Below are 26,919 nucleotides of genomic sequence, written 5' to 3'. Positions count from 1 at the left end.
CCTCCATCTTGCAGATGGAGGATTCCCCCAATAGGGTTAGGATTGTGACCCCCTCCCCTTGGGAGGAGGCACAAAGAGGGTGTACCCACCCTCAGGGCTAGTAGCCATTGGCTACTAACCCCCCAGACCTAAACACGCCCTTAAATTTAGTATTTAAGGGCTACCCTGAACCCTAGAAAATTAGATTCCTGCAACTACAAGAAGAAGGACTGCCTAGCTGAAAAACCCCTGCAGAGGAAGACCAGAAGACGACAACTGCCTTGGCTCCAGAAACTCACCGGCCTGTCTCCTGCCTTCCAAAGATCCTGCCCCAGCGACGCCTTCCAAAGGGACCAGCGACCTCGACATCCTCTGAGGACTGCCCCTGCTTCGAAAAGACAAGAAACTCCCGAGGACAGCGGACCTGCTCCAAGAAAGGCTGCAACTTTGTTTCCAGCAGCTTTAAAGAACCCTGCAAGCTCCCCGCAAAAGGCGTGAGACTTGCAACACTGCACCCGGCGACCCCGACTCGGCTGGTGGCGATCCAACACCTCAGGAGGGACCCCAGGACTACTCTAAAACTGTGAGTACAAAAACCTGTCCCCCCTGAGCCCCCACAGCGCCGCCTGCAGAGGGAATCCCGAGGCTTCCCCTGACCGCGACTCTTTGAAACCAAAATCCCGACACCTGGGAGAGACCCTGCACCCGCAGCCCCCAGGACCTGAAGGACCGGACTTTCACTGGAGGAGTGACCCCCAGGAGTCCCTCTCCCTTGCCCAAGTGGAGGTTTCCCCGAGGAACCCCCCCCTTGCCTGCCTGCAGCGCTGAAGAGATCCCTAGATCTCCCATTGACTTCCATTACAAACCCGACGCTTGTTTCTACACTGCACCCGGCCGCCCCCGCGCTGCTGAGGGTGAAATTTCTGTGTGGGCTTGTGTCCCCCCCGGTGCCCTACAAAACCCCCCTGGTCTGCCCTCCGAAGACGCGGGTACTTACCTGCAAGCAGACCGGAACCGGGGCACCCCCTTCTCTCCATTCTAGCCTATGTGTTTTGGGCACCACTTTGAACTCTGCACCTGACCGGCCCTGAGCTGCTGGTGTGGTGACTTTGGGGTTGCTCTGAACCCCCAACGGTGGGCTACCTTGGACCAAGAACTGAACCCTGTAAGTGTCTTACTTACCTGGTAAAACTAACAAATACTTACCTCCCCTAGGAACTGTGAAAATTGCACTAAGTGTCCACTTTTAAAACAGCTATTTGTGAATAACTTGAAAAGTATACATGCAATTTTGATGATTTGAAGTTCCTAAAGTACTTACCTGCAATACCTTTCGAATGAGCTATTACATGTAGAATTTGAACCTGTGGTTCTTAAAATAAACTAAGAAAAGATATTTTTCTATACAAAAACCTATTGGCTGGATTTGTCTCTGAGTGTGTGTACCTCATTTATTGTCTATGTGTATGTACAACAAATGCTTAACACTACTCCTTGGATAAGCCTACTGCTCGACCACACTACCACAAAATAGAGCATTAGTATTATCTATTTTTACCACTATTTTACCTCTAAGGGGAACCCTTGGACTCTGTGCATGCTATTCCTTACTTTGAAATAGCACATACAGAGCCAACTTCCTACAACTGGAAACAAGCCTTTGCCATTTAAACCAATGACAAAGTCCAGACTTCCCTTTTTACCATATACAACTCGCCCCTAAGGTAGGCCTATGGGTTCTAAGGCAGGGTAGTCCTAATTCCTGAATGGGATTACTGAAGTTGGTATTTCAAGGTATCAAAATCATTACATTAATCCCAAATTGATGTCCAAGATGCCAAAGTCAAACTGAATGTAGCTTTTTAGTAAAAGGCAACTTTAGAAAACTGCCAGCCACTCTGCTGCCCAAGTTTTGCAGTGGGCATTCACAGATGCTGGCCACAAGACATCCCTTAACCCTCCTTGGAATTAGTGTGAATGACTCCCAGGGAAGGAACAATGGAGGCCTGCAGTTGGAAGAGGTTACTTCTCCCTGGAAGGAAGCCACACAGAGTGTAAGCCCAACAGGCAAGCTTCAAAGGTGAAGCTGCCTATGAAAGGAAAAGGGTGGACACATGAGAGGGGCTGCTCTGTTGTCCTGGTAGACAGGTCAGGGACAGAGAAGAGCAAACAGCTGACAATCCGGTTTTCCCGTGGGAATGTAGCTACTAAGCTCCATACACAGAGAGAGCAGTGCTGATATCTTTATAAACTTGAACAACTTGATCCTGGAATAGGTAGGTCAGGAAGTCATCATCAAGTAGGAGGTGACCTGGTAGCCCATTGGCTAGTAGTTACTGCATCACCCAAGGGCAAGTTGTGGGCATAAAAGTGGCGCACTTGGCACCAAGACCTCAGCTCACATCTGGAATGGCTGAAGGATGACTGTGTTGCTGTTCCTTGGACGTGGGAGCAAGGCTGCGCTAAATATGGAATACACCTGCTACTCCTGAGTTAGCAGAGAGGTTGATGTTTGTGGAGCCCTGTTCATGGAGAAGTTGCGCTAGACAGAAGAGGTAAAACGCCAATAGTCAGTTGACTGACTTCTTGATACAGCTTCAGGGCCACAAAAGCTGAAGAAGCGAACTGGCAAAGTTGGTAGCCAGAAGTGCTTGTTCACCACTGACCACAGAAGCGCAACCCAGGAGACTAAACCCAAACACTCAAAAGTTGCACTCAAGTCTGATTGATCCGGGAGAGTCGCCAAAATGCAATTTTGTCACCGTAGATGGACAGTAGCTACAATTAAATGGGACCTCTGGTTTCACTGTGACTGGAGATAAGTAAACCACTGGCTTTTGGCTGGACTTTACCTGGGCTTCAAGTGACATGAACATAAGTGGCGAAAGTCGCCCCACCGTGTTTGTGGACCGAGGAGTTGCACTAGGAAGGCCCCCATTGACCGGATCATTATCGTCAGCATCTTCAGCATCATGTAACCTTTGCATCTGGACCACATTATTGATGTCTATGGTGGTTTACCAATAGAGCCTGAAACAGGGCTGGAGACTGCTTTGGCTGCAAGGTAACTGTTGTAAGCCTTGCTCGCCTCCTTGACTTGCTCTCTGACAAAGTTGGCTGCCCAAAGTGGGCCAGAGTAGACAACTTCATAAAAGGTTTTCAAAAGTTTTTTAAGTAACCGCCAATCACAGTAGTTGCCAATGCTTGCTTATATTTTGAGCGAAAAAGCAGTGATTTCAACTTTACTTAAAAATCTGTCTCTGGAACTCAGTGGATTTTGTTCATTCCCTAAAAAAATAAGGACTATTTTTTAGAAATTGGTGTCAGATTTCTTTTGTGTCGTGTTTCTTACTTATTCAGTGGTATTGGTACTTCTAAATGCTTTGCACTAGTTCCTTTCTTAAAAACCTGACTGCTCAAAGCCACAGATATCCAGGGATGAGCTAAGGTTTACAAACGTGCCTGACTGATCCCACAGCGAGGAGGCACAACCATACCAATCTCCCCGTTTGTATGAGAGTTATAATCCTTTCAACACAGGAGATATTCACCGAGCCAGTAGTGGTCTAAAATGGTACAAAGATAGATGTGTATCTCTACTATAAATAAACCATCATTTAACAGGAACATCGGCTCTACAGTGCCAAGTTCTAGTGGCTTTCTGGGATTTATGAAAACAGTTACTTACCTTTAACAAGAGATCACCAGCTTTGAAATTTTTGGTTGATTAACATGCTTGAATCATACAGGCAGTCGACCGGAGATTACCAGAGTAACACTACCATCACAGCTTTAAGTTAAACAGTCAAAGAGGCTATACACAAAGTTACTTAAGCAGACAACCCACCTCACCGAAGAACCGAACTTCAACCAATGAGGCGAGAGGACATGAAGACCAGACCCCCTTAGAGACCACCATTCCTAAGATTAGCACAAATGTGAATTACTGCAATGGCAGGTGAGACTCTTGTGGGAGGAGGGTGGGCCGCAGGTGACTATAGAAAAGATACCAAAGCTGGAGAATTATTGTTACAGGTAAGTAACTATATTCTTACACACTGGATCTTTCACTAATTCAAGTTCAATTTAGAACAATAAGCAATAAATTAACACAACATATAAAGACTAACAGTAGATGGTGGGAAAACAAAATTGGGCTCACCTAACTGAAAAAGACGACGGGAACCGCATGTCCCACTGTTGTGTCTCTATGTGTTGCTACTCCTCAACAGCTGTGCTGAATAAAGGTGACGCCCCAAAACTGGTCCCCGGATGCTTGTTTCTGGTCCAGGGAGGACCTGGCTTGGCAGTTCAGGCTGGACTGCTCCCATGTGGAACAGGGTCAAGACTGATTTGCATATGACTGGGTCCAAACTGGAATAGCGAGCAAAAAACGAATGGACTAAACCCAGATCTCTGACTGGCGGTGAATGTTTGATTTGTTTTTGCATTCTGTCTATCCTCTGTTCTTTTTGCATTTGTTGCCCTAAGTGGGATGGGTATGCCCAAACGTGGGCCCCCGTGCTCACTATGCCACAAGTTTCAAGCTTGCATGGCTGATGAGAGGTGATACCCTGAAACTGGTGCCAGGATGCTTGTTTCTGGTCCGGAAAGGACCTGGCCTGGCAGTTCAGGCTGGGCTGTTCCCATGGGGAGCAGGGTAAAAACTGATTTGCATATGGCTGGGTCCACATTGGAATGGCATGGTGGTCAATAAAACAAACTACAGGATTAAACCTAGATCTGTCACTGGGGGGTGAATGTTTGATTTGTTCTGCATTCTGGCCCTCATCTGTTCTTTTTTGCATAAATGTATATCAATTTGTCCACGCTACTCCCCACCTATGTCTATCAACAACACTCTGGTGATCAGAGCTGTAGGAGTAGACACTTCTTCTGGAGAGTGCTTTATCACAGCCGTAAACCGGTCTGCCTATTTTTGAATGACTGAACACTATTGCTGCTGCAACCCAGTGGGTTATAGCTAATTCTGTGATGGGGATGTCCTTTTGGAAGAATCCTTACTGCCAGTAATAACTGATCAGATCTTCAGTCAGATGTCCAGATGTAGGTCCCTTGCTCGCTGTGCCACTGGAACCAAGCTACACCCACCCAAAACAAGGTATAACCAGTCTTGGGTTGCTTGTGTTCCAAGTCAGAGAGGACTTGGCATTGTAGTACGGGCTGGCTATTGCTATTGGAGCAGGGTCAAAACGGATTTCCATATGGCTGGGTCCAAACAGAGAGGTCCTGGTGAGCAAAAGAACAATGGGTTTGAACGATACCTCGAGGTTAGAAATATTGCAAGAATTCCTCGCATCACCTTTTGTGTGTCTGAAGTAACGCCCTAATTAGTCAAGGGTATGCCTATACATGGGTCCCTTGCAAACTGTGCCACTGGAACAAGCTACACCTGACTGAAGAGCCTTAATCAATAACCTGCCGTGCGTTGCTTGTTTTCTGGTTCAGAGAGGAACTGGTGTGGCAGTTCGGGGTGGGATGATCCTATTGGAGCACCCTCAAGACGGATTTGCATACGGCTGGAGTCTAACTGGGTTGGCATGGTGGGCAAAAGAATAATGGGCTAGAATGCTATCCTGAGCGACAGCCAATAGTAGGACTTACTGCAAGCATTCCACCCATCACATCTACTTGTTTTATGCTTACCATTAGACTACAGTGGGAGTCCCAGTGGATGACAGTGATGGTACAAGCATGTGAATCTATAAAAGATCAAATGCTGGAGAATAAAATATTCTGGCATGCCCTGATGGTGGTATTTAGGGAAACAGGAAGAACGAAGCTGAAAGGCTTCAAGGTTCTAAGGTAACATCCTCCACTAAATACGGTGAAATAAAGCAATTGTCTTCTCATTTTTTAACCATTATCCTGAAGCTGTTAGAAAAACAATTATTTTTTCTAAAATCATGAAACACTTATGCTGCTTTTTGTATCAATGTGCATAATGATCATTTTTAAACAAACTGCCTAGCTGATGTTTCTGTAGACTGAAGGAAGAAGATCTTTGCATCACAACACCTCATCTGTTTTGCAAAGGTCATCACATCAAAGGGCTCTACCAAAAAACGGCTTGAATGGAAACTGCCACCTCCTGTTCGGGCTCCTCCTCTACGTGTTCCAGGGTTGTCTTCTGAGGATTAATGCACCATCTCCAACCGGCGCACTCTTCAGCCCCAACGGGTCTGCTTCGATCGGAATGATCGGCACGCATCGCAGGAGCCTCCTGGTGATCCTGTGATACACACCTGGTTATGGCCGGTGTGGGTGAACTTTGAGCGGCACCGATGGCAGAAACAGAATGGTGTCTGTTCAATCAGTTCAGCATTTTTCCATCGGTGCAGCATGGAGGTAGGCCCTAGGCCGGACGAGGCCCACCCTAAAGGGAGCACAGTTGGTACTGGACCCAACGAGCTACAAAGTACGAACGCAAGTTTGAAGACACAACTGAAATAACACTACCGTTGTATACGGGATAGAAGGTAAAAAAAAAAGTCTTGGACGGAGCAAGTCGAAGACAGAGTGAAAAAATACACACTCGAAGGTAGAGAGAAAACAATCTAACAAAGGACTCTATGCCCATGCGCAGTTTCACAGAGAAGGAGCCACTTTATCCAGTGACTTGAAATGATTCTCGAAGAAAAATAACTTGTAACATTCCAAACCAATGCCAGATGGCGGAAGTATGCAGAGCATGTGTGGCTACAGCCACACATGCCATCGAGCCATATGTTACAATGCTTTGACAGAGGTACACAACTCTGATAATAGTCATGAGACCTGAAATATGGATTCAACCCTTTGTGTACTTCTTTGTGCGTTCCCAGTTATCATGGGCCACAGATAACCAAAAAGAAGTACTCGGAATCCAGTGCCTTGGAATGTGTGCCTTAGTTCAACCTGTGTACAGATCTGAAAAGGTCAAAGCCCGGTGGCATCTAGAGAACAGAGTCATGTCTGTAATGTAAAAAGATGCCACTATGCATGCATCCATGTACATGGAAGGGCATTCTAAGGCCAAAAAGGGGAGGGTGCGGGGGAAGGTGGGGAGTAGGTCCTTGAGAAAAGGCCCTCGCCACCTGCAAAATACAGCCCAACAGGCCACCAGAGATACCTGTGAGGCTCTATGGGAGCACTGTAACCAATGTGGCTGATGCTAGGTGCCCAGTACTTCAATTGTGATGCCCACTATACCGTGGTGGTACAGGTTTAAACAGTAAAAAGATCCCCTAACGGTCCCTCTGGGCTACACGGCCTACTAGTGTGGCACAGGTTTGGGACACTAGAATGCAAACAATGTGATATTAAAGCACATCATCACTAGACTGGTAACGGCACGCCATGTAACTAAAATCACTAAAATGGTGCCAAGATGCAAAACAGTGTACTTTCATCTTTCTTCTGTTATATGGTGGAAACCCAACTGTCACATGTTCTATGTGGCTGGCTTTCTCCCCTTCATCTGTGCTGCAGGAGGTAATGGTCAGCTTTTTGGTTTTTGACAATGTAACTACCGTTGAACCCTATCCGTTACCAATAAAGCCCCAAACACGTGCTCCCCTTACTGACAGGAAACCAGCAGTCGTACTGTTGAGGATCTGGAGACAGTAACAGTAAATTGAAAGGCAGAGCCTGCTGTGTCTTAAAATCAGGCCCAGCAGCACCACATGTACTGAAGGCAAGAAAGCGTTGTAGAAGGATAAAGCAAGTTAGGGTGACATCCTCCAGAAAAAGTGTAAAAGAAAAACACTGGTTTGGCTGTTAAGATACCAGTAGTGGACTATATTTCACGTGTGTGGATAAAAGTAAATAAAGGTCATAAAAAATGAACACGTTTGGAATATGGATGGTCTAACACATGATGGAAGGTATGTGTGATCCACACAGACCACTCACTTCTTTCGTGTCAAATAGCATAATAGAAGGGGGGCCCCTCCCCCCTTTGCATGTTTACAAAAGAAATACAACAAAAAAAATACAATTCACATAACTGCTTTGAGTTAAAACTTGTCCAGATAGATCCTGTCCTGAAAAGAGATTCAAATTACACAACTTGTACAGAGATCAGTAACTCAGAAGAGTAGCATGAAGTCATGAAAATTGAAATATAAAATATTTTGAAGCATGCACCCAAAATGCCAAAATAGCAAATAGAATGTTGTGACATATGTTCATGTTTGAAAAGGCATCTTTCCCATTTTGCACAGACAACCAATAAAAGGGAGCCAAATTAAGCTACATATCTAACTGGATGGAAGGCATTCTTATTTTCAAAAAGATAGAAAATAGAATTCATGAACTAAGTTATTTGCGTAATTGTGCCAGAATCTTAAAATTATTAAACAATGAAAACCGAGAAAGAAAATAAATCACAGTGCAACATTTAAGAAGAACAGGGCTACATGTTGCAGTGAACAAAACTGACCCTTCATGTACGAGCAATGTATGCCTGGTTGTACATGAGGTCTGCTTTAATAATTTTCAATCATTTATCTTTTACTTTGGGTGAAAGAAAAGATTTTCACACGTCTATGTCTTTCCTAGTCAATAAGACACAGAATGATGCATACGGCTATCTTAACGATACAACAAAGGCGTATAAATACTACCCGCTCCTGCAGGAAACTTTGCCTAGTACTTACCCGTACTGAGAAATTTAGTATGTTCTTTGCCTTTTGTTAGACTCGTGGTTTGGAGAGTCCGCCAACATTACTTTGAGCTTAACACCGTTGACCATTTTACCATGTAAACTTGTAATAGCATCACTGGCGCTCATACGGTCAGAAAACTTTGCATAGCCCACATTTTTCCCTTGAACGATGTAAACCTCTATTAGGTGTCCAAATCGGCTGGAAAAAACACAATGAGAACATATTACATTTATACATCAAATAATGCAAAATATGTGCACATTAATTACTTAATCTACCAGATCTCGGTTTTAACCATGCTCCTGTAAGCAGTAGTGCAGAATGCTGCAACCACACACTCAATGTGCAAGAATTAGGAGTGGGTTCCTCGTCACACACCATCTACTGTAACCCACTGAACAGCTAATTACTGTTGGAAACTTCACTATAGAAGTTTTTAATAAAAAGATGTATAGCCTAATTGTGTTCGGTGTTGACTAATAAGTTAATTCAGTTAATAAATTCAAGTGTCTGTTATTATACATCCCCATTTTTAAAGCATGGTCAAGACTGATATGCATATGGCTGGGTCCAAACTGGGGTGGTACGGTGGGCACAAGACAATGGAATAAACCCACATCTCAGTGAATGTTTCATTGTTCATCAATACTCCTGAAGTAAGGAATCAGCAGCTAGAAGTTTCTATCAGATTTAGAATGCTCTGTTCAAAAGCACATGGCAAGCAGCCCCCAAAGACCAGGCTGCACTGTTAAGTTGTGTTATTGTTAGGTGAGCTACTGATGAAAGCACCTGCCCAGAAGTTTTCCACTGCTGGAACCATATGAATGGATACTTGACAGGCACACCCAAACACACAGAACAGGGTGAACTGTATTAATAAGTACATATCAACATTTAAATCTACAGTGCAAAATAAATTTTTAAAAAAATAGGAGTTTTTTAAAAAAACCATAATACAATAAAACTGACAGGAGAAAGACACTGTTTGCTGTCTCACAGACCGCATGTACAATTACTTTACAGAAGCAAACATCCCTCCTAATAGTGAGCAGGTCTTTTCAAATCGAGTTTTATTACTGAGCATAATTAAGCCTTGGCATTCTAGTTTTGGCTAAATAAGTTTGGTTAAATCAACTGTCCATTAAAAAAATGCCATGGCATAAACCATACATGCATATGCACAGTTTGTACACGTTAGCCAGGGTTTGTGAAAGTTCATAAGGAGGTTGCGCACAAGTCATGGACCACCCCCCTCAACAATGTAATAAATTGCAAAAAAAAATTCTTTTTTTTTTTAATTTTTTTTTTTTTAATGAAGCTGACAATGCAGTTACCTCTTTAGAACAGACCAAATAGATAATAAATCTTTTGCGTTTATAGTATTTGGAAGTCTGGCACCTTGGGAGCATCCTCTGCTCGAGAGGCGTGTGTATACGCTGAGATCAAGTGATTTTAAGAATCAACTGTAGGCAGCTTCAGCCGTCAGCCTTATAGTTTACAATATCCATAGAGTGGGTTTTGGGTCAGCTCTTTGCTCACGATTGCTCGTGGTTGGATGGTCTTGTTTATTTTAGTTGTCTCCTTTTGGTTTAATAGATTTCCTCCCTATTTTTGCGTTTGTCCCAGCCAGAAGCATTTCAGTCTTATAGTGTTCTTACTGAATAGTTTGTAGTCTTCCACTATGGACACTGCTTGCATTCACGGAAAGTTTTTCTTTTCCTTTAAAAACATTCAATGAAAGAACATGCTTATTCTTGCTCTCTCCACCTTTCCCTTTGCTACCATTGTCCCCCCTCGCTTTGTGTTGCTTTTCCTCCCCTCTCCCGAAAATAATCCGCTCCCCACCCAAGCTTTTCCCATGATCTCCTGGTCCGCCTTGTCTATCACCTCTTTGCCCCACCCTTTTTAAGCTTATTTTAAATTCTTTCCTTTTTTTCTTTGAAAGGAGAAAAAACAAAAAAAAAAAAAAAAAAAAAAAACAGTCCCTGTGCTTTTGGAGGGTTTGCCATCTTCAAATGTGCCATTACCCATAGGCAAGGGGGGGCATCAAAAGTGTGTTTGTTTTATCTGAACAAACCATTCAAAGCTGGCTGCCATGGATGTGCACACATCCACTGTAGCCATCTTTGAATCAATTTGTTCAAATAATACAAATACATCTAAAAAAAGACAACTGCAATGAATGTGCATGTATTCGTCTTTGAAAGCATTTACAATATTCTAACAAACATATTCAAAGATGACTGCCACGAAGGCACACCTGTAAATGGTAGCTATCTTACACAAAAAGGCATTTGCAAAGCCAACAGTTTTCACTGCCAAGATCTACTGGCTTGTGCAAAGAGCTTGTGATAAAAAGTGCCCCTCTTCAGACACCCAGTTGGTTTGCATTTTACCATGACAAATAATTTCTTCATGCAACCTAATCTTACCAGAACAAGTCCTCCAAAACATCCAATGGTAAAGGGTGAGGATTGAAAACTATGAAAAGTCTTTCCTTCACAGTAGAATCTGGGGAAGATTTCTTTTTGATGGATGGAAGTTGCACATCGGTCTGAAGCTGGGAGCTATGAGAAGAGCTGTACCCTCGATCATAAGCCTGTGTAGATAAATTAACATGTATTTTCCAGGAGTTAGCATCAGAGGCAAATCTGCATTTCAAACAATAACTTAAGAAAAAAGCTGCCAATACACAATCAATATAGTTGCTAAAAAATGCGACTAATTTAAATCCAGTGAACATGAATACATTCAGCTGAGAACTAATTCACCTGACCTACCAATGTAGACTTGGTATCTTCATGCAATTGTATTTCTTCTGTTTTGTTGCAGCCACATAATGGAATGGTTGCTCTATAGAGTGAAAAGAGCTGCAGGGAGTGTCACAAGGAAAGTCATAGAGATACATGTCTTGCATGTCAACCTCTGTCCCACAGAGTTCTGCCCTACAGCTCTGCAGCAATCCAAACCAAAAATCTTTAACCTTCTCCACCAACCCCACTGACAGTTTTATCTTTCCTTCTCCCTCCAACAAACCTAATTGCCTCTCCTACTCATCCATATTTTCCCCTGCCCCTTGTCAGACCAGTGCAGCCGAAATCACACTCAGTCCAATGTCATTAACTACTGCCTCAACTAAATACAAAACAGGGCGACTAACACATCAAATAAAATTGAATATGAATGAAACTGAATTCTTCATTATCAGTAAGGTCGTAGAGAAAAACAGCTATGTTATTATAGACAAATCTTTGGGAGGCAACGTTGTGTACTGAGACCATAAAATTGCAAATCTCTACTTCTCACATTAAAACCATGGTGTGCGGCACCCAACATCAACTGAGATATCAAAACATCACCTCCTAAAGGCAATCTAAAACAGGCATAAAGTCACTGGTAATCCCCTTATTTGAAACTGGGGGTACATTATCACTGGGCCTCCAGGTATTCAGTCAGCCCTTTTTTAAAGCAAACATCCCGCTACTGCCTGATTGATCCTGGGATCTAAGAAATTCAATCATATTATCCCCAATCTATTTGGTGCCAGAGGGTTGCCTCTCAAAGCCTGTAGCTGTTGTAGTTCAGCATGGATTACTTTGGAAGCCATGAAAATCAGCATGCTTACTTCACCTTGAGACTACGCTGCAAATCAGCTTCCACGTTGTTTTATGTCACTCACTCTCACTGTAGCACATTTCCAAGTGTCTCCAAGTATCTCCAAATGCCTCTGGTGCTAACTGCTGTCTGAAGTTGACTGCCCAGACCTCTGGGTTCAGACAGCTCCAGCGTCCTGGATCCTCCACACAACTGCCACTGCTTCACCCTCCAACAGAAAGTTCTGGAAGACTGAGAAAGACCTTGCACTGCTTACCAGGATTCCACCGGTTGTCAGCTGCTGGAAGTTAAAGCAGCTCCACAGGCTCTCTAAGCTCTTGATGCCTCAATAGTGAATAGGTAGACTACTGCAAGATCTGCATTTCTGACTGAAGGCAGCAAGAAGCTGTGTAACAGCTGAATGCAGACAGCAGTGACTGGCACCAGTCCATTTTTATGGTCTCCTGAACAATGTAGTATCTTAAAAGTAACTAAAATCTAACAACTCCACTTCCATTCCACTGGTTTTGTCAGGAAACTGACTTGATAAAGATACCCACGATGGAGATCTTCTGTCACAGGTAATGAAAATGTCATTCCCAACAACGGGACCTTCATTAATAGTCAAACACCAACTACACTACTACATATAGGGCTTGAGCAATATTTGCCCAGATTAATGGAAGAGTTTTGGCCAAACTGGATGAATGGTTTGACTGAGTGTTGTTGATGGGACAGAGGAGTGTTGTGGAGGTGGATGGTGGATTAATGCGTACTGGACAGACTAAGGGCTGTTCTGAGCTGGTTGGATAGTCCTTTTGTAGAACTTTCCAAAATATGTAATAAAATGTAACTTCTGATGCAAACAAATAACAGTAGGTTATCATAAAAGACATGCAGCATCAAGGGTAAATGTACATTTAAAGGTCCTACAGGGTAAAGATTCTGTTAAATGTTCAACTATTATACCTTTCAATTGGATGGATCTGCACCAGTCAGGCCTATGACATGATCAAAGCTCATTGTACAAATAATTGCGTGACTCGGAAGTTAACAAAGCAAGAGCAGCTGCAAAATTAATGTGAGAACTGTGTAGCTCACAAGCACACCGAAAAACATGTAAAAACTGCACCAACACTTTTAATGTTTAACTGCGATTAATAAATAGTAAGAAAACATTTAACGTTATCATTCAGCATGTTACATACATGAAAGCATATGCAGTCAGCATGTAACTACATATGGTGCACAATGGCAGACACCCAGGAAGCAATCTCCTACCAGTGGTCCCGAATGCAACCGCATGCTAAGATTATTACATGTTGTTCGGTCTGGCTTGATCCCATACTGCCAGATTACAATATGCTCACGTTCAGGTACACTCTTCATATCTGGAGTTACGAGGTGACATTTCACTAACAAATGGACTGACCTATACAGAATAAAGTTAACTAATATGGGGGATACTGTACAATATGTTGGATAAACATGCACACATTCCAGGTCTGTACAAGAAGAATCTGCCACCCTGAAAGGAGATCGCTCTTTTGCAGGAAAATAAATGTTTATTATTTAACCTATCTGCCGCATAGAAAGGACTCTGATAGACTGCTTAAGAAGCAAAACACAGTGGCATCTGGATTAGACTGTTGGTGTCAAATTGGACTGTTTACGCAATATCAATTTACACTATCAGCAAAATAAAAAATTGCATACCTTGGCACTTACCGGAGCTGATGGATACTGTTGACCCGAATTACTGTACACCATACCAGTCATCTGAGCAGTGACCACCTGCGCTGCCATTTTTCTTAGAGCACTGGAAGAAGGTTATAAAAACATTGCTGTTTTGCTGAGCCCGAGCAAGAATACTGGGTACAATACTTTGATACGCTCAGCGGCCGACTGTGTCTAGTGCTTTTTTAATTAGAATCCCACCATAAGGGTTTAACACTTCTAAAAGTGAACTTATCACAGTCACAGATCAAAGCATACTTATCCACTCAAAGTTACTTTTGCTACAGCCACTAGATCAAAAAGACAAAGCTAACACACTAAAATTAATAGCAACCTCAGAGAAAAGTGTATTTCATGACCATCAGTGAGCCATAACAAGTTCTATATAGAAATATAAAAACAAAAAATGCATAGAACAGCAACAATTCTAGGAGGAGTGGGGCCATCATAGACACAGTCACAGTCACAGCACCAAAAGAGGCAGAGCAAACAATGGAAGGCATTGCAGCAACCCACCAACTGGCCAAACACTTGGCAAGTATGAAGTTCCACTTCCAACGGTTTGTCTATTTGATTGATAAGACAGACAGATAGATAGATATATATAGATAGACGGAGACAAGGGGGAGCATACATAAACACTAACTGTGTAAAACGGTACAATATTGCATCTAAGGGTTCTGGGGAGATCGTAAACCACATAGCCTAATGCTTAGTGGTATGTAAATGTCACCAGAATCACAAGATGACAATACAAGACTAGATTACAAATGTTAACCCTTACAAATTGTCATATTACATACTTATTTTGGGATAGTCACCTTGAAAGTGACGACTCCTGGTGGCCCACCGCCCTAGGCCCCGCAACCCACCCCCGCAAACCACGCACGCAACCTCGGCATCATCCTGGACCCCTCCCTCTCCATGACACAACAAATCAATGCACTAATCTCCTCCTGCTTCCACGCACTCCGCACTCCTTCAAATGGATTCCCCCACAGACCAGGAAGACAGTCACCCATGCACTCATCAGCAGCAGACTTGACTACGGTAACGCCCTCTACACCGGCACCACACTCGAACTCAAACTCCAGAGAATCCAGAACACAGCCACACGCCTCGTCCTTGGCTCCCCCGCCACGAACGAATCTCACCACACCTCAAATCTCTTCACTGGCTCCCCACAGATAAGAGAATCACTTTCAAGATCCTCATCCACGCACACAAATCCCTCCACAACACCGGCCCGACTACCTCAACGAAAGAATGAACTTCCACACTCCCACCCGCAACCTCCGATCAGCCGGCCTCGCACTAGCAACAGTCCCCCGCATCCATCGAACCACCACATGAGGCAGGGCCTTCTCCTACCTCGCCCCCACAACCTGGAACTCCCTCCCCACCAACCTCTGTAAAACCAAGGACCTCCTACTCTTCAGAAAAAACCTCAAGACATGGCTGTTCGAACAGTAACTCCCCCTCACCCCCTCCCCCCACTAGCGCCTTGAGACCCTCACGGGTGAGTAGCGCGCTCTATACATTTTTTTGATTGATTGAAAGTGCTGTTTACTTCAACATGCAGCCAATGGACAATGACTGCAATTAGAATGTTTAGGTTTGGTTTCTTCTTCATTAACACAATGATGATAAATGAGGGGGCAATGGCAAGGGCCAATGAATTTATGTAACTGTGACAGGAGGGTTTACCTCATAAATACAGATTTAGTGCATTTGCCCCATAATTTACATATTTCAACAATAAATGTTGCGTAAATAAGTGAAAATACCACCAGATAATTTATTTTCTTGTTCTAAAATTTAGATAACCTTGCTTCATAATAATGTTCCTCCACTGAAGCAAGATAGTAATAGCGACACTGTTAAAGCACTGATTAAACCAATATTTCATGGGGAACCATAAAATATTTTACATGTCACAGTTATCTTCATTTGCAATACAACACCCAAAAATGTAAAACATATATTTGTATTAACCCAGTTGTAGTCACCACTGGGTAGTCCTAGTTAGGAGAGCGGTTCTATAGGAAATGCCTTGTTTGTTTCGCTAATAATTTTGGCACGGTTAGACAAATCTTCACTAAACCTTTTTAAAAGTGCTCTAAAGTTTAGGGATGATCTGTAAATAGGGGGCTGAGAAAAAGGGTGGGTCTCAAAATGCGAAATACCCAAGTATTTTCCATTGACCATTTAGTCAGTGCTACCACAAAAACTACTGAACAGAATTGAACCAAATTTGTCAGGAGGCTAGATCTTAGTCAAGTAAGCGCGCTTTTTGGGATTTGCTGTAAATCTGTCCAGTAGTTTTAGAAATATTAAAGATCAAAAATATTTGTATATCTAGTCGGTTTGGTTTGTGGGACTGTCACGAGAGTCCTTCAAACCCAATTAAAAAAAAATAGAGCATTCTGATAGGCCTGACGTAATCCCTTGTCCAGAGTGCAAAACAATAAAAACAAATATAAGGGGGCAGGGTGGGGATAGCCCCCCCTTTTTTTTTTGCTGCAATCTCACAAGGGTCCAGCGGGATCACAGCATTTAAAAAACAACAAACATACCCTCCAGCTTTCTTCTGTAAATAAATTATGCGACCCACCCAGGGTGGGCAAGGACCCAGGAGTCTTTTATAATTAAAATGTGGGGTGGGGAGGATCAGAGGCCATGCACAGCGGGAGAGGTTTAAAAAGAAAGAACTAGAAATTCATTGAAAAAGGAAAGGTTAAAGTGACATTATAGTTAGCAGGAAAATTTCAGTGACACCATAAGGTTTAAATCTAAACAAAAACAAAAAATCATCACCAGTTAAAGTTATCTCTAGCAACTATACATTGTCCCCTAAGGTAACAATAACTTGCACCCTCACCATGTACAGCTAATTATTCCTCATATTACATCACTAATGACATGTTCTATGACATAATTTATACCATCACTGCAACAGTTGAAATGACAAGGCTCTGCATAGCGGTGGTGCGAGTTATAGTTACCTTAGGGCTGGATGAGTTCCAGTACCTCAGGATGTATACTTTGGCCATGGCGAAAGAAACTGATATCCATCGTAGGTGGACTAATAAGATGTCAGCCATGTCTGCAAGGCTATTCCCCCAAACAGGTGATCAGAGGAAAAGAAAGCCGAAAAGGGGTGCTTATCCCTTATGAAACCAACAACAATAAACCTCTAAATCCTGAACCCCACGAGATGCACTATCATTCTACACCCTTCTATTAATTTAGCGTAAAAGAAAAAAAAAAGACCCATTTACATCTAGGGTCATAGGCTTTGTAACTCTTATTAGACCAAACAGGGATTGGTGCCGTTAAAGTAGGAGGCACCTCGCATAAGCATACTTTACATTGTGTAAAGAGTTACAAAGCAGGACGAACTGGTGGGGGTTTCTACATCTAACCCTATAGCATGTTATGGTATGTCTCTTGTAATGGAGCATTAGGCTCTCCACTTACTAGGTCTCATGACCACCAATTTAAAAATGTGTCTGAGGTAATCTTCATTCTTTGTTTACAGACCCTGGCCGCATGATTAAAACCAAAATTACATGCTCTGACCAATCAATCAATCAATCAATCAAGGCATTTATAGAGCACGTTACTCACCCGTGGGGAGTCTCAAGGCGCTGGAGGGAGGGGGGGGGGGGGGGAATTACTGCAGCTCAAAGAGCCAAGTCTTGAGGCGCCTCCTGAAGGCGAGGTGGTCCTGGGTAGTTCTAAGGTGAACAGGGAGGGAGTTCCAGGTCTTGCCCGCCAGGTAGGAGAAGGATTTGCCTCCAGCGGTGGTTCTGCGGATGCGAGGGATGGTGGCGAGAGAGAGGCTGGCGGAGCGGAGCTGGCGAGTGGGTGTGTAGAACGAGAGGCTGTTGAGGTATTCGGGGCCCTTATTGTGGAGGGCTTTGTGTGCGTGGGTGAGGAGCCTGAAGGTGATCCTCTTGTTGACGGGCAGCCATTGCAGGTGCTTCAGGTGGGCGGATATGTGGCTGTGGCGCGGTATGTCAAGGATGAGGCGTGCGGAGGCGTTCTGTATTCACTGGAGACTATTCTGTAGCTTGGTGGTGGTTCCTGCGTATAAGGTGTTTCCGTAATCCAGTCGGCCTGTGACGAGGGCGTGGGTAACAGTTTTCCTAGTATCGGTGGGGATCCAGTGGATGATCTTTCGGAGCATGTGGAGGGTGTAGAAGCCGGCGGACGAGACGGTGTTGACTTGCTTGGTCATTGTGAGGAGGGGGTCCAGGATGAATCCGAGGTTGCGAGCGTGGTCAGAGGGGGTAGATGCGGTGCCCAGAGCAATGGGCCACCATGAGTCGTTCCAGGCGAACGGGGAGTGCCCAAGGATGAGGACCTCCGTCTTGTCAGAGTTCAGCTTCACACGGCTGAGCTTCATCCATTCTGCGACGTCTTTCATTCCATCATGAAGGTTGGCTTTAGTGGTGGCTTGGTCTTTGGTGAGGGAGAGTATCAGCGGTGTGTCGTCGGCGTAGGAGATGATGTTGATGTTTGCGAGCGATGTTCGCAAGGGGGCTCATGTAGATATTGAAGAGTGTAGGGCTGAGCGAAGAGCCTTGTGGAACGCCGCAGATGATCTCGGAGGATTCTGAGCGGAAGGGCGGGAGGTAGACTCTTTGGGTTCGGTCAGAGAGGAACGAGATGATCCAGTCTAGGGCCTGGCCTTGGATTCCAGTGGAGCGGAGGCGGGTTATTAGGGTGCGATGGCATACGGTGTCGAATGCAGCCGAGAGGTCCAGGAGGATGAGGGTGGTAGTTTCTCAATTGTCCATCAGGGTTCTGATGTCGTTGGTGACTGCGATGAAGGCGGTTTGCGTGCTGTGGTTGGTGCGAAAACCAGATTGGGAGGGGTCGAGTAGGTTGTTGTCTTCGAGGAAGTTGGTCAGTTGCTTGTTGACGGCCTTCTCGATGACCTTGGCTGGGAAGGGGAGAAGAGAGATGGGGCGGAAGTTCTTCAGGTCGTTGGGGTCAGCCGTGGGTTTTTTCAGGAGAGCGTTGACTTCCGCGTGTTTCCAGCTTTCGGGGAAGGTGGCAGATGCGAACGAGTTGTTGATGATGCTTTGGAGATAGGGGGCGATGACGGCGTCAGCTTTGTTGAAGATGTGATGGGGGCATGGGTCCGATGGGGAGCAGGAGTGGATAGTGTTCATGGTGGTTCTGGTCTCTTCGGTGCTGACGGGGATCCAGGCGTTGAGGGTAGTGGCTGGAGCTGTAGGTTCAGTGGCGGGTGGTGGGGTTTGGGGTCCGAAGCTGTCGTGTAGGTCGGTGATCTTTCGATGGAAGAAAGTGGCGAGGGAGTTGCAGAGTTCTGGTGAGGGCGTGATGGTGTTGGAGCTGGCGCTGGGGTTGGAGAGCCCTTTGACAATGTTGAAGAGTTCCTTGCTGTTGTGGGTGTTGTTGTCAAGTCTCTCTTTGAAAGATGCCCTTTTGGAGGAACGAATTAGCTGGTGGTGTTCGCGGGTGGCGGCCTTGAGGGCTGACATGTTTTCTGCGGTGTGTTCTTTGCGCCAGGTTTTTTCAAGGGTACGGCAGGATTTTTTGGATTCTTTGAGGGCTTCAGTGAACCACGGGGGTTTCCTGATGTTGGTCTCTCTTGGGTGGCTCCTGAGAGAGGCGAGGTCGTCGGCACAGTTGGTGATCCACTGTGTGAGGCTGAGGGCTGCGTTGTTGGCGTCGGTGGTGATGGCTGGTTGGTTGTGGTTTAGAGTAGCGAGTAGCTTTTCTGTGGAAATTTTGTTCCAGGGTCTGCGGGGGGTTTGTTGTGTGCAGAGGTGGTGGGTCTCACGTTTGAAGGTGAAGTGGACGCATCTGTGGTCGGTCCAGAGTAGCTCAGAGGAGTAGCTGAAGGATATGTGGTTGCTGGCGGAGAAGATGGGGTCGAGCGCGTGGCCAGCGGGGTGGGTGGGGGTGTTCACCAGTTGCTTGAGTCCGATGTTGGCGAGGTTGTCGAGCAGGGTGGGGGTGTTGGTGTCGTTGTCGTTGTTCTTCTCCAGGTGGAAGTTTAGGTCCCCGAGGAGGATGTAGTCTGGTGAGGCTAGGGCGTGCGGGGTGATGAAGTCGGTGATGGATTTGCTGAAATGGGCGCAAGGGCCAGGGGGCCTGTAGACGAGAGTACCTCTGAGGGTGGTCCTGGGGTCAGTGTGGATCTGGAAGTGCATGTGTTCGGCGGCGAGGGGAGTGTCTTCGGTGGTGGTCGTGATGTTGATGTAGTTTTTGTAGATGATGGCTTTTCCTCCCCTGATTTGGTTGGCGCGGTCTTTCCGGGCGATCTTTAGCCGTCGGGGATGGCATTGGCGATGTCGGGAGCTGAGGAGGCGTTCATCCAGGTTTCTGTGATGAAGGCGACGTCAGGAGCCATAGTGTCCAGGAGGTCCCATAGCTCGATGGCGTGCCTGTGGATGGAGCGTGTGTTGAGAAGGATGCATTTGAGGTGGTGGTTGTTGCGCGGGCTGGTGGAGGGATTGCATGCTCGGTGGAAGGTACACTTGCAGGCTTGACAGGCGAAGGGTCCATGTGTGCGTTTGGGGCTGGCCTGCTAGCAGTTGGCGGCTTTCCCGGGGTTGAGTGCGTAGAGGGAGGCGGCGTCGTATCTGAGATGGGGGGTTTGGGAGCAGTGGGGGCCAGGGGTTCTGGCGCTGGGCGCAGACGGACTTGCATTTGGCGTGCCAGCGGCGCGGCCGCAGAGCGGCCGCCATAAGAATGTACGGGGGGAGGAGATGTCAGCTGGGGGGGGGGGGGGGGGGGGGGGGCAGCGGCGGGAGAGCGGGAGGCGGGAGAGCGGCAACTAGAGGGAAAAACGGCTTCAAGAAAAGAAATTAAGAAGGAAAGGCAAGAGGGGCGAAAAAGATTGAGAGGAGTCAAGAGAGAAAGGCAACAAGGTGAAGAGGAGTCAGGAGAGAAAGAAAAGCGATATGGAAGGAAGAATCACAAGGGTAAAGGCAACAAGGGGAAGAGGAGTCAGGAGAGAAAGAAAAGCGATATGGAAGGAGGAATCACGAGGGTAAAGGCAACAAGGTGAAGAGGAGTCAGGAGAGAAAGGCAACAGGATGAGAAAGGCAGCTAGATGGAGAGCAGCGACAGGAGAGAGAACGGCAGGCTGGAAGCAGGCGCAGAGAGGACCTACACACAGGTGGCAGGGGTCAGGGCAGGTGGAGCTGCAGCGGTGGGGGAGCGACCTACCCAAGGGTCGCTATCTCTGCCACGCAGCGGCCGCCATAAGAGGGAAGGGGGGGGGAGGCACGGGGGCAGCGGTGGGAAAGCGGCAACTAGAGGGAAAAACAGCTTCAAGAAAAGAAATGAAGAAGGAAAGGCAAGAGGGGCGAAAAAGATGGAGGAGTCAAGAGAGAAAGGCAACAAGGTGAAGACGAGTCAGGAGAGAAAGAAAAGCGATATGGAAGGAGGAATCACAAGGGTAAAGGCAACAAGGTGAAGAGGAGTCAGGAGAGAAAGGCAACAGGATGAGAAAGGCAGCTAGATGGAGAGCAGCGACGGGAGAGAGAACGGCAGGCTGGAAGCAGGCGCAGAGAGGACCTACACACAGGTGGCAGGGGTCAGGGCAGGTGGAGCTGCAGCGGTGGGGGAGCGACCTACCCAAGGGTCAAGGGTCTCAATGTGTTTAGGCTACACTTAACACACAAATTGATAGTGAAGCTTGTGGTGTGCGTTAGTTATGGGTTTATAGTGATTGTTCATGTCTGCAAAGCTAGTCTGCTAAAGATTACAGAGGGCATTTGTTAAAGCTAGGCAGCATAGCGGTACAGCTTACCACTACAGATCTAGATTTAGGCACAACAACAAGATGTAATATTTGCAGTAAAGTTGTGCACACCAACAGAGGAAGACCTCAGAAAGTTTCATTATATTTTTAAACTTTAGTAGGGGGTCAGTATCAGTTTTGAAGAATTTTGTAATTAATTCCCTGTGTCACAGTAATTTAGCATTTGTTAAGAGGTTTCTGTAGAAGATTTGTGTCCACTGACCTCGTCACAAGTGATAAAGATTTTCCTCTAGGGCAGTGGTTCCCAACCTTTTGACATCTGTGAACCCTCACTTTATTATTACTGGAACCCAGGGACCCACCCCCTCTGAGTCATTACTGAAAGCTGGGGACCTAATCTGTTAATATTATTTCATTTTCTACGCAGTCGCGGACCCCATAAGGAGGCATCGTGGACCCCCAGGGGTCCATGGACCACAGGTTGGGAACCACTGCTCTAGGGGGTTAAAGAGGAATTTAGCTATTGAGACCTTGTAGTCTAGACATCCATCTATGGACTTTCAGTACTTATTTATATACAAAAGTGCATAGTATTGCCTTTTTTGAGTAGTAGTAGTGCACCACAGAGGTTCGTTCTAGAAATCCACATTGCATGTTCCTCCCTTCCACAGGAGGCATATCACAACCTGAAGCTAACAATCCAAAACTAATACTTCTTAAAATATGTGTTAAGGCACCTGAACTTGCGTTTCCATTTGGCAAACTTTTTCCTGAACAGGACAAAAAAGGAGCCAAAATCTTTATTCTTCTGGGCCTAAGGGACAATTCTAGGTCCTCCTTCAGCAACATGGTCAGGATTTCCTGCAGTAATTCTGTGAGAAATTGATGCTTCTCTGGGGTTGGTGGCAATGAAGGGTAGGAGATTTATGGGCTGGGCAAATTCTGATGCATGGTCATATCACGCTATGTCTAATATTCTGTTTGTGGAGATGTTCTATGCCAGAAAAAAAGCAACACTTTACCACCCACCCTTGAGGTGGTGGATGAATCTTCCACCTTGGTTTGTAAGCTATCCATTCTTCAGGAAAGTTGGCAAGTTCAAGTTAATATTGGTTGTTTATTGGTTGTTCTTTCTGGTAAAATTATCCCTGCTGGGGTAATGATGTCATTAGGTCTGCTGCAGTGGTGGGTAAACCCCCCTTCTTAGATTAATTGTTCTGCCTCTGCATACTTGAATGGCAACTGCAGAAGGAGGCAGCAAAGCTCTAAGAGACCCAACTGCTATCAATGGTTATGCTTGTAGGGTTCTTCAAACTTTCCTAAATCAAGTGCGAATTCTGATCAATGAAAACCTTCCTGAGCTGCCTAACTTAGAAATTAGATCAGAGTACATAAAGGCCAAGCAGCTTCAAAGTTGCCCTTGGAGTACACACATCTGGAGTACAAATCAAATTAATGGGACAAGACCGGACCCTGTGAATGTTTTCCTGTGTTGTCCCCGTGGACCAGTACTGTCCCTATAGTCTTGTTTATGGATCATCTCTGTGAGGTATCCCCCCTGGGGCTTGTTTCTATGCCATACAAGGTGATGAAATTGTTCATTTTTAGAGCTAAAGCCTAATATACTTCCATTACCTAACTAATGAATGACTAAGTGCAACTGCAGCAAAGAGAATCATTGTTGCAGTACACAGTCCTTGGCAGTCAGACTACCATTTTCGTCTGAATAGGGTTCAGGGTACATGAATACCTCATTGCCCTCATGAACTTCCAAACAGGTGGGAGTTGAGCACATCTCTTTTCCAGTTTTACTGTCCTTCTATGTAAGTTGTGTGATGCTGAGGCTTCTTCAGAGCTACCAACACAAAAGCAACAGTGCTTCTCAGGAAAGAACGCTCTCTTATCTCCAGTGGCTTATTAATCAAATACATTTTGATGGGGTTTTCAGTTCCTCATCAGACAAATTTGGAGGAATCCCAAGGAAGCCGGATGGACAACTATTAACTCCAGCAATTTGCTTTGATACTTTTTTTCCCGCTTGTGAACTATGCCCAGGAGTTGACTGGTCACCCAAACAGTCTCCCCAAAATGCTAAAGATTCATCAATTAGGATTCTCGGACTCGGATAAGCTTTCTGGAATAAGACACAAGGCAAGATTCTCCAAAGAAACCAGGCTGGTATTTGAGAGCTATTTTGGTCCTTCAACTGCTCTTGTAATGACCACATGGGAAGCTTGGTGTTTAGGATATGAATATGCATTGAAGCTTAAAAAACAGAAGTTTCCCTGTTCACTGAACAAACATTTGGCTACTGATGTCAGTCTTCCAAAGGAAACACTTGCTAACTTCAGGTCCGAGACTGCTTGTATATAATAGATTACTTGAAGTAGCTTCAGAGTTGACTTTAATGTACTGATCTGAAGAACCAGGTCTCGACACTGAAGAATCAATACTCTGCCCAAGTCGAGCAGTATTGTGTTTGCAACATGGCTTGAGAAGCCAGTTTCCCATGTAGGGATCAGTAAATCACTCCGCGTTGCAATAAGGCGGCTAACACTAACATGAACTTTGAAAAGGCCTGGATGGCTGACTTGAAGAGGAGACACTATACTGGAAATTATCCTTTCCAATTGTCAATACCATATGGTGTAAGTTTCTTAAACAGTTTGGGATAGAAACTAGGAATCCTGTAGACCTACTGTATACTCTCAGTCCCCTTAACATAAATGGAGAAAGGTTGAAGTAGACATTCCTATGCACTTTGTGGGTGAAAGGTGCATTACTTTCTTTCTTCATTTCCCCGATACATCTCAAAGCCTGTCTCTTGGGAGTCCAGTTTATGTGCTTTGTGTCTCCATGAGGCACAGTACATTATATATTTGTGATGACAGTGATGTGCAATGTGATACCTGAAGAATCAATGCAAAAAGAACAAGTGATGGACGGGATGCTGAACAATATCAAACATTCACCCCCAATACAGAGATCTGGGCCTAAATCTATCGTTTTTTGCTACCCATGCCTTTACAGTTTGGACCCAGCCATATGCAAATCAGTCTTGACCCTGCTCCCCATGGGAACAGTCAGCCTGAACTGCCAAGCCAGGCCCTCCCTGGGCTGGAAACAAGCATCCTGGGACCGGTTTCAGGTTATCACCCAATATTCAGCCAGGCTAATTTGACTCCAATGGCATGGGGAGCAAGGGACCCACGCCTGGGAATACCTTTCCCACTTAGGGCGACAAATGCAAAAAGAACAAGTGATGGACGGAATGCTGAACAATGTCATACATTCACCCTCAGTACACAGATCTGGGCATTATTCCATTGTTGTTTTGCTACCCATGCCATTCCAGTTTGGACCCATTTGCTATGGCTGGGTCCAAACAGGGGTGGCGTGGTAAGCAAAAAAAAACAATGGATTAAACCCAAATCTTTGGTACTGAGGGTGAATGTCTGCATTGTTCAGCATTCCGTCCATTATCTGTTCTTTTTGCATTTGTTGCCGTAAGTGGGAAGGGTATGCCTAGACATGGGTCCCGTGCTCATGCACCACTGGATTCAAGCTAGCTTGGCAGATGAAGGGTGACCGTGAAACCGGTCCTAGGATTCTTGTTTCTGGTCCAGGGACGACCTGGCTTGGCAGTTCGGTCTGGACTGTTCCCAAGGGGAAGAGGGTCAAGACTGATTTACATATGGCTGGGTGTAAGGAAATGCCTCCTTGGCATGGTTGCCCCCTGACTTTTTGCCTTTGCTGATGCTATGTTTACAATTGAAAGTGTGCTGAGGCCTGCTAACCAGGCCCCAGCACCAGTGTTCTTTCCCTAACCTGTACTTTTGTATCCACAATTGGCAGAACCTGGCATCCAGATAAGTCCCTTGTAACTGGTACTTCTAGTACCATGGGCCCTGATGCCAAGGAAGGTCTCGAAGGACTGCAGCATGTCTTATGCCACCCTGGAGACCTCTCACTCAGCACAGACACCCTGCTTGCCAGCTTGTGTGTGCTAGTGAGAACAAAACGAGTAAGTCGACATGGCACTCCCCTCAGGGTGCCATGCCAGCCTCTCACTGCCTATGCAAGTATAGGTCAGTCACCCCTCTAGCAGGCCTTACAGCCCTAAGGCAGGGTGCACTATACCATAGGTGAGGGTACCAGTGCATGAGCATGGTACCCCTACAGTGTCTAAACAAAACCTTAGACATTGTAAGTGCAGGGTAGCCATAAGAGTATATGGTCTGGGAGTTTGTCAAACACGAACTCCACAGCACCATAATGGCTACACTGAAAACTGGGAAGTTTGGTATCAAACTTCTCAGCACAATAAATGCACACTGATGCCAGTGTACATTTTATTGCAAAATACACCCAAGAGGGCACCTTAGAGGTGCCCCCTGAAACTTAACCGACTGTCTGTGTAGGCTGACTAGTTCCAGCAGCCTGCCACACTAGAGACATGTTGCTGGCCCCATGGGGAGAGTGCCTTTGTCACTCTGAGGCCAGTAACAAAGCCTGCACTGGGTGGAGATGCTAACACCTCCCCCAGGCAGGAGCTGTAACACCTGGCGGTGAGCCTCAAAGGCTCACCCCTTTGTCACAGCACCGCAGGACACTCCAGCTAGTGGAGTTGCTCGCCCCCTCCGGCCCCGGCCCCCACTTTTGGCGGCAAGGCCGGAGGAAATAATGAGAACAACAAGGAGGAGTCACTGGCCAGTCAGGACAGCCCCTAAGGTGTCCTGAGCTGAGGTGACTAACTTTTAGAAATCCTCCATCTTGAAGATGGAGGATTCCCCCAATAGGGTTAGGATTGTGACCCCCTCCCCTTGGGAGGAGGCACAAAGAGGGTGTACCCACCCTCAGGGCTAGTAGCCATTGGCTACTAACCCCCCAGACCTAAACACGCCCTTAAATTTAGTATTTAAGGGCTACCCTGAACCCTAGAAAATTAGATTCCTGCAACAACAAGAAGAAGGACTGCCTAGCTGAAAACCCCTGCAGAGGAAGACCAGAAGACAACAACTGCCTTGGCTCCAGAAACTCACCGGCCTGTCTCCTGCCTTCCAAAGAACTCTGCTCCAGCGACGCCTTCCAAAGGGACCAGCGACCTCTGCATCCTCTGAGGACTGCCCTGCTTCGACGACGACAAGAAACTCCCGAGGACAGCGGACCTGCTCCAAAAAGACTGCAACT

General features: G+C 45.7%; 1 protein-coding gene across 3 annotated transcripts in view; it reads right to left on the bottom strand.

Annotated features, from left to right (window-relative positions):
• Positions 1-26,919, bottom strand: part of RBM45 (RNA binding motif protein 45) — a 109,432-nt gene that overhangs the window by 19,505 nt on the left and 63,008 nt on the right. For 2 of the 3 annotated variants that reach the window (XM_069225422.1, XM_069225423.1), the window contains exons 8-10: positions 13,959-14,061; positions 11,081-11,247; positions 8,640-8,846 (exon numbers count right to left, since the gene is read on the bottom strand). In XM_069225422.1, the coding sequence (XP_069081523.1) occupies positions 8,654-8,846; positions 11,081-11,247; positions 13,959-14,061 (463 nt within the window). In that variant the 3' untranslated portion in view covers positions 8,640-8,653. The remainder of the gene's footprint in view (positions 1-8,639; positions 8,847-11,080; positions 11,248-13,958; positions 14,062-26,919) is intronic. The other variant, XM_069225424.1, reaches the window with a different exon arrangement.

Source organism: Pleurodeles waltl, chromosome 3_1, assembly GCF_031143425.1.
Source record: "Pleurodeles waltl isolate 20211129_DDA chromosome 3_1, aPleWal1.hap1.20221129, whole genome shotgun sequence".
Classification (NCBI taxonomy): Eukaryota; Metazoa; Chordata; class Amphibia; order Caudata; family Salamandridae; genus Pleurodeles; species Pleurodeles waltl.
Note: the sequence above shows the minus strand (reverse complement) of the source record. Positions and strands in the feature narration are given on the sequence as shown.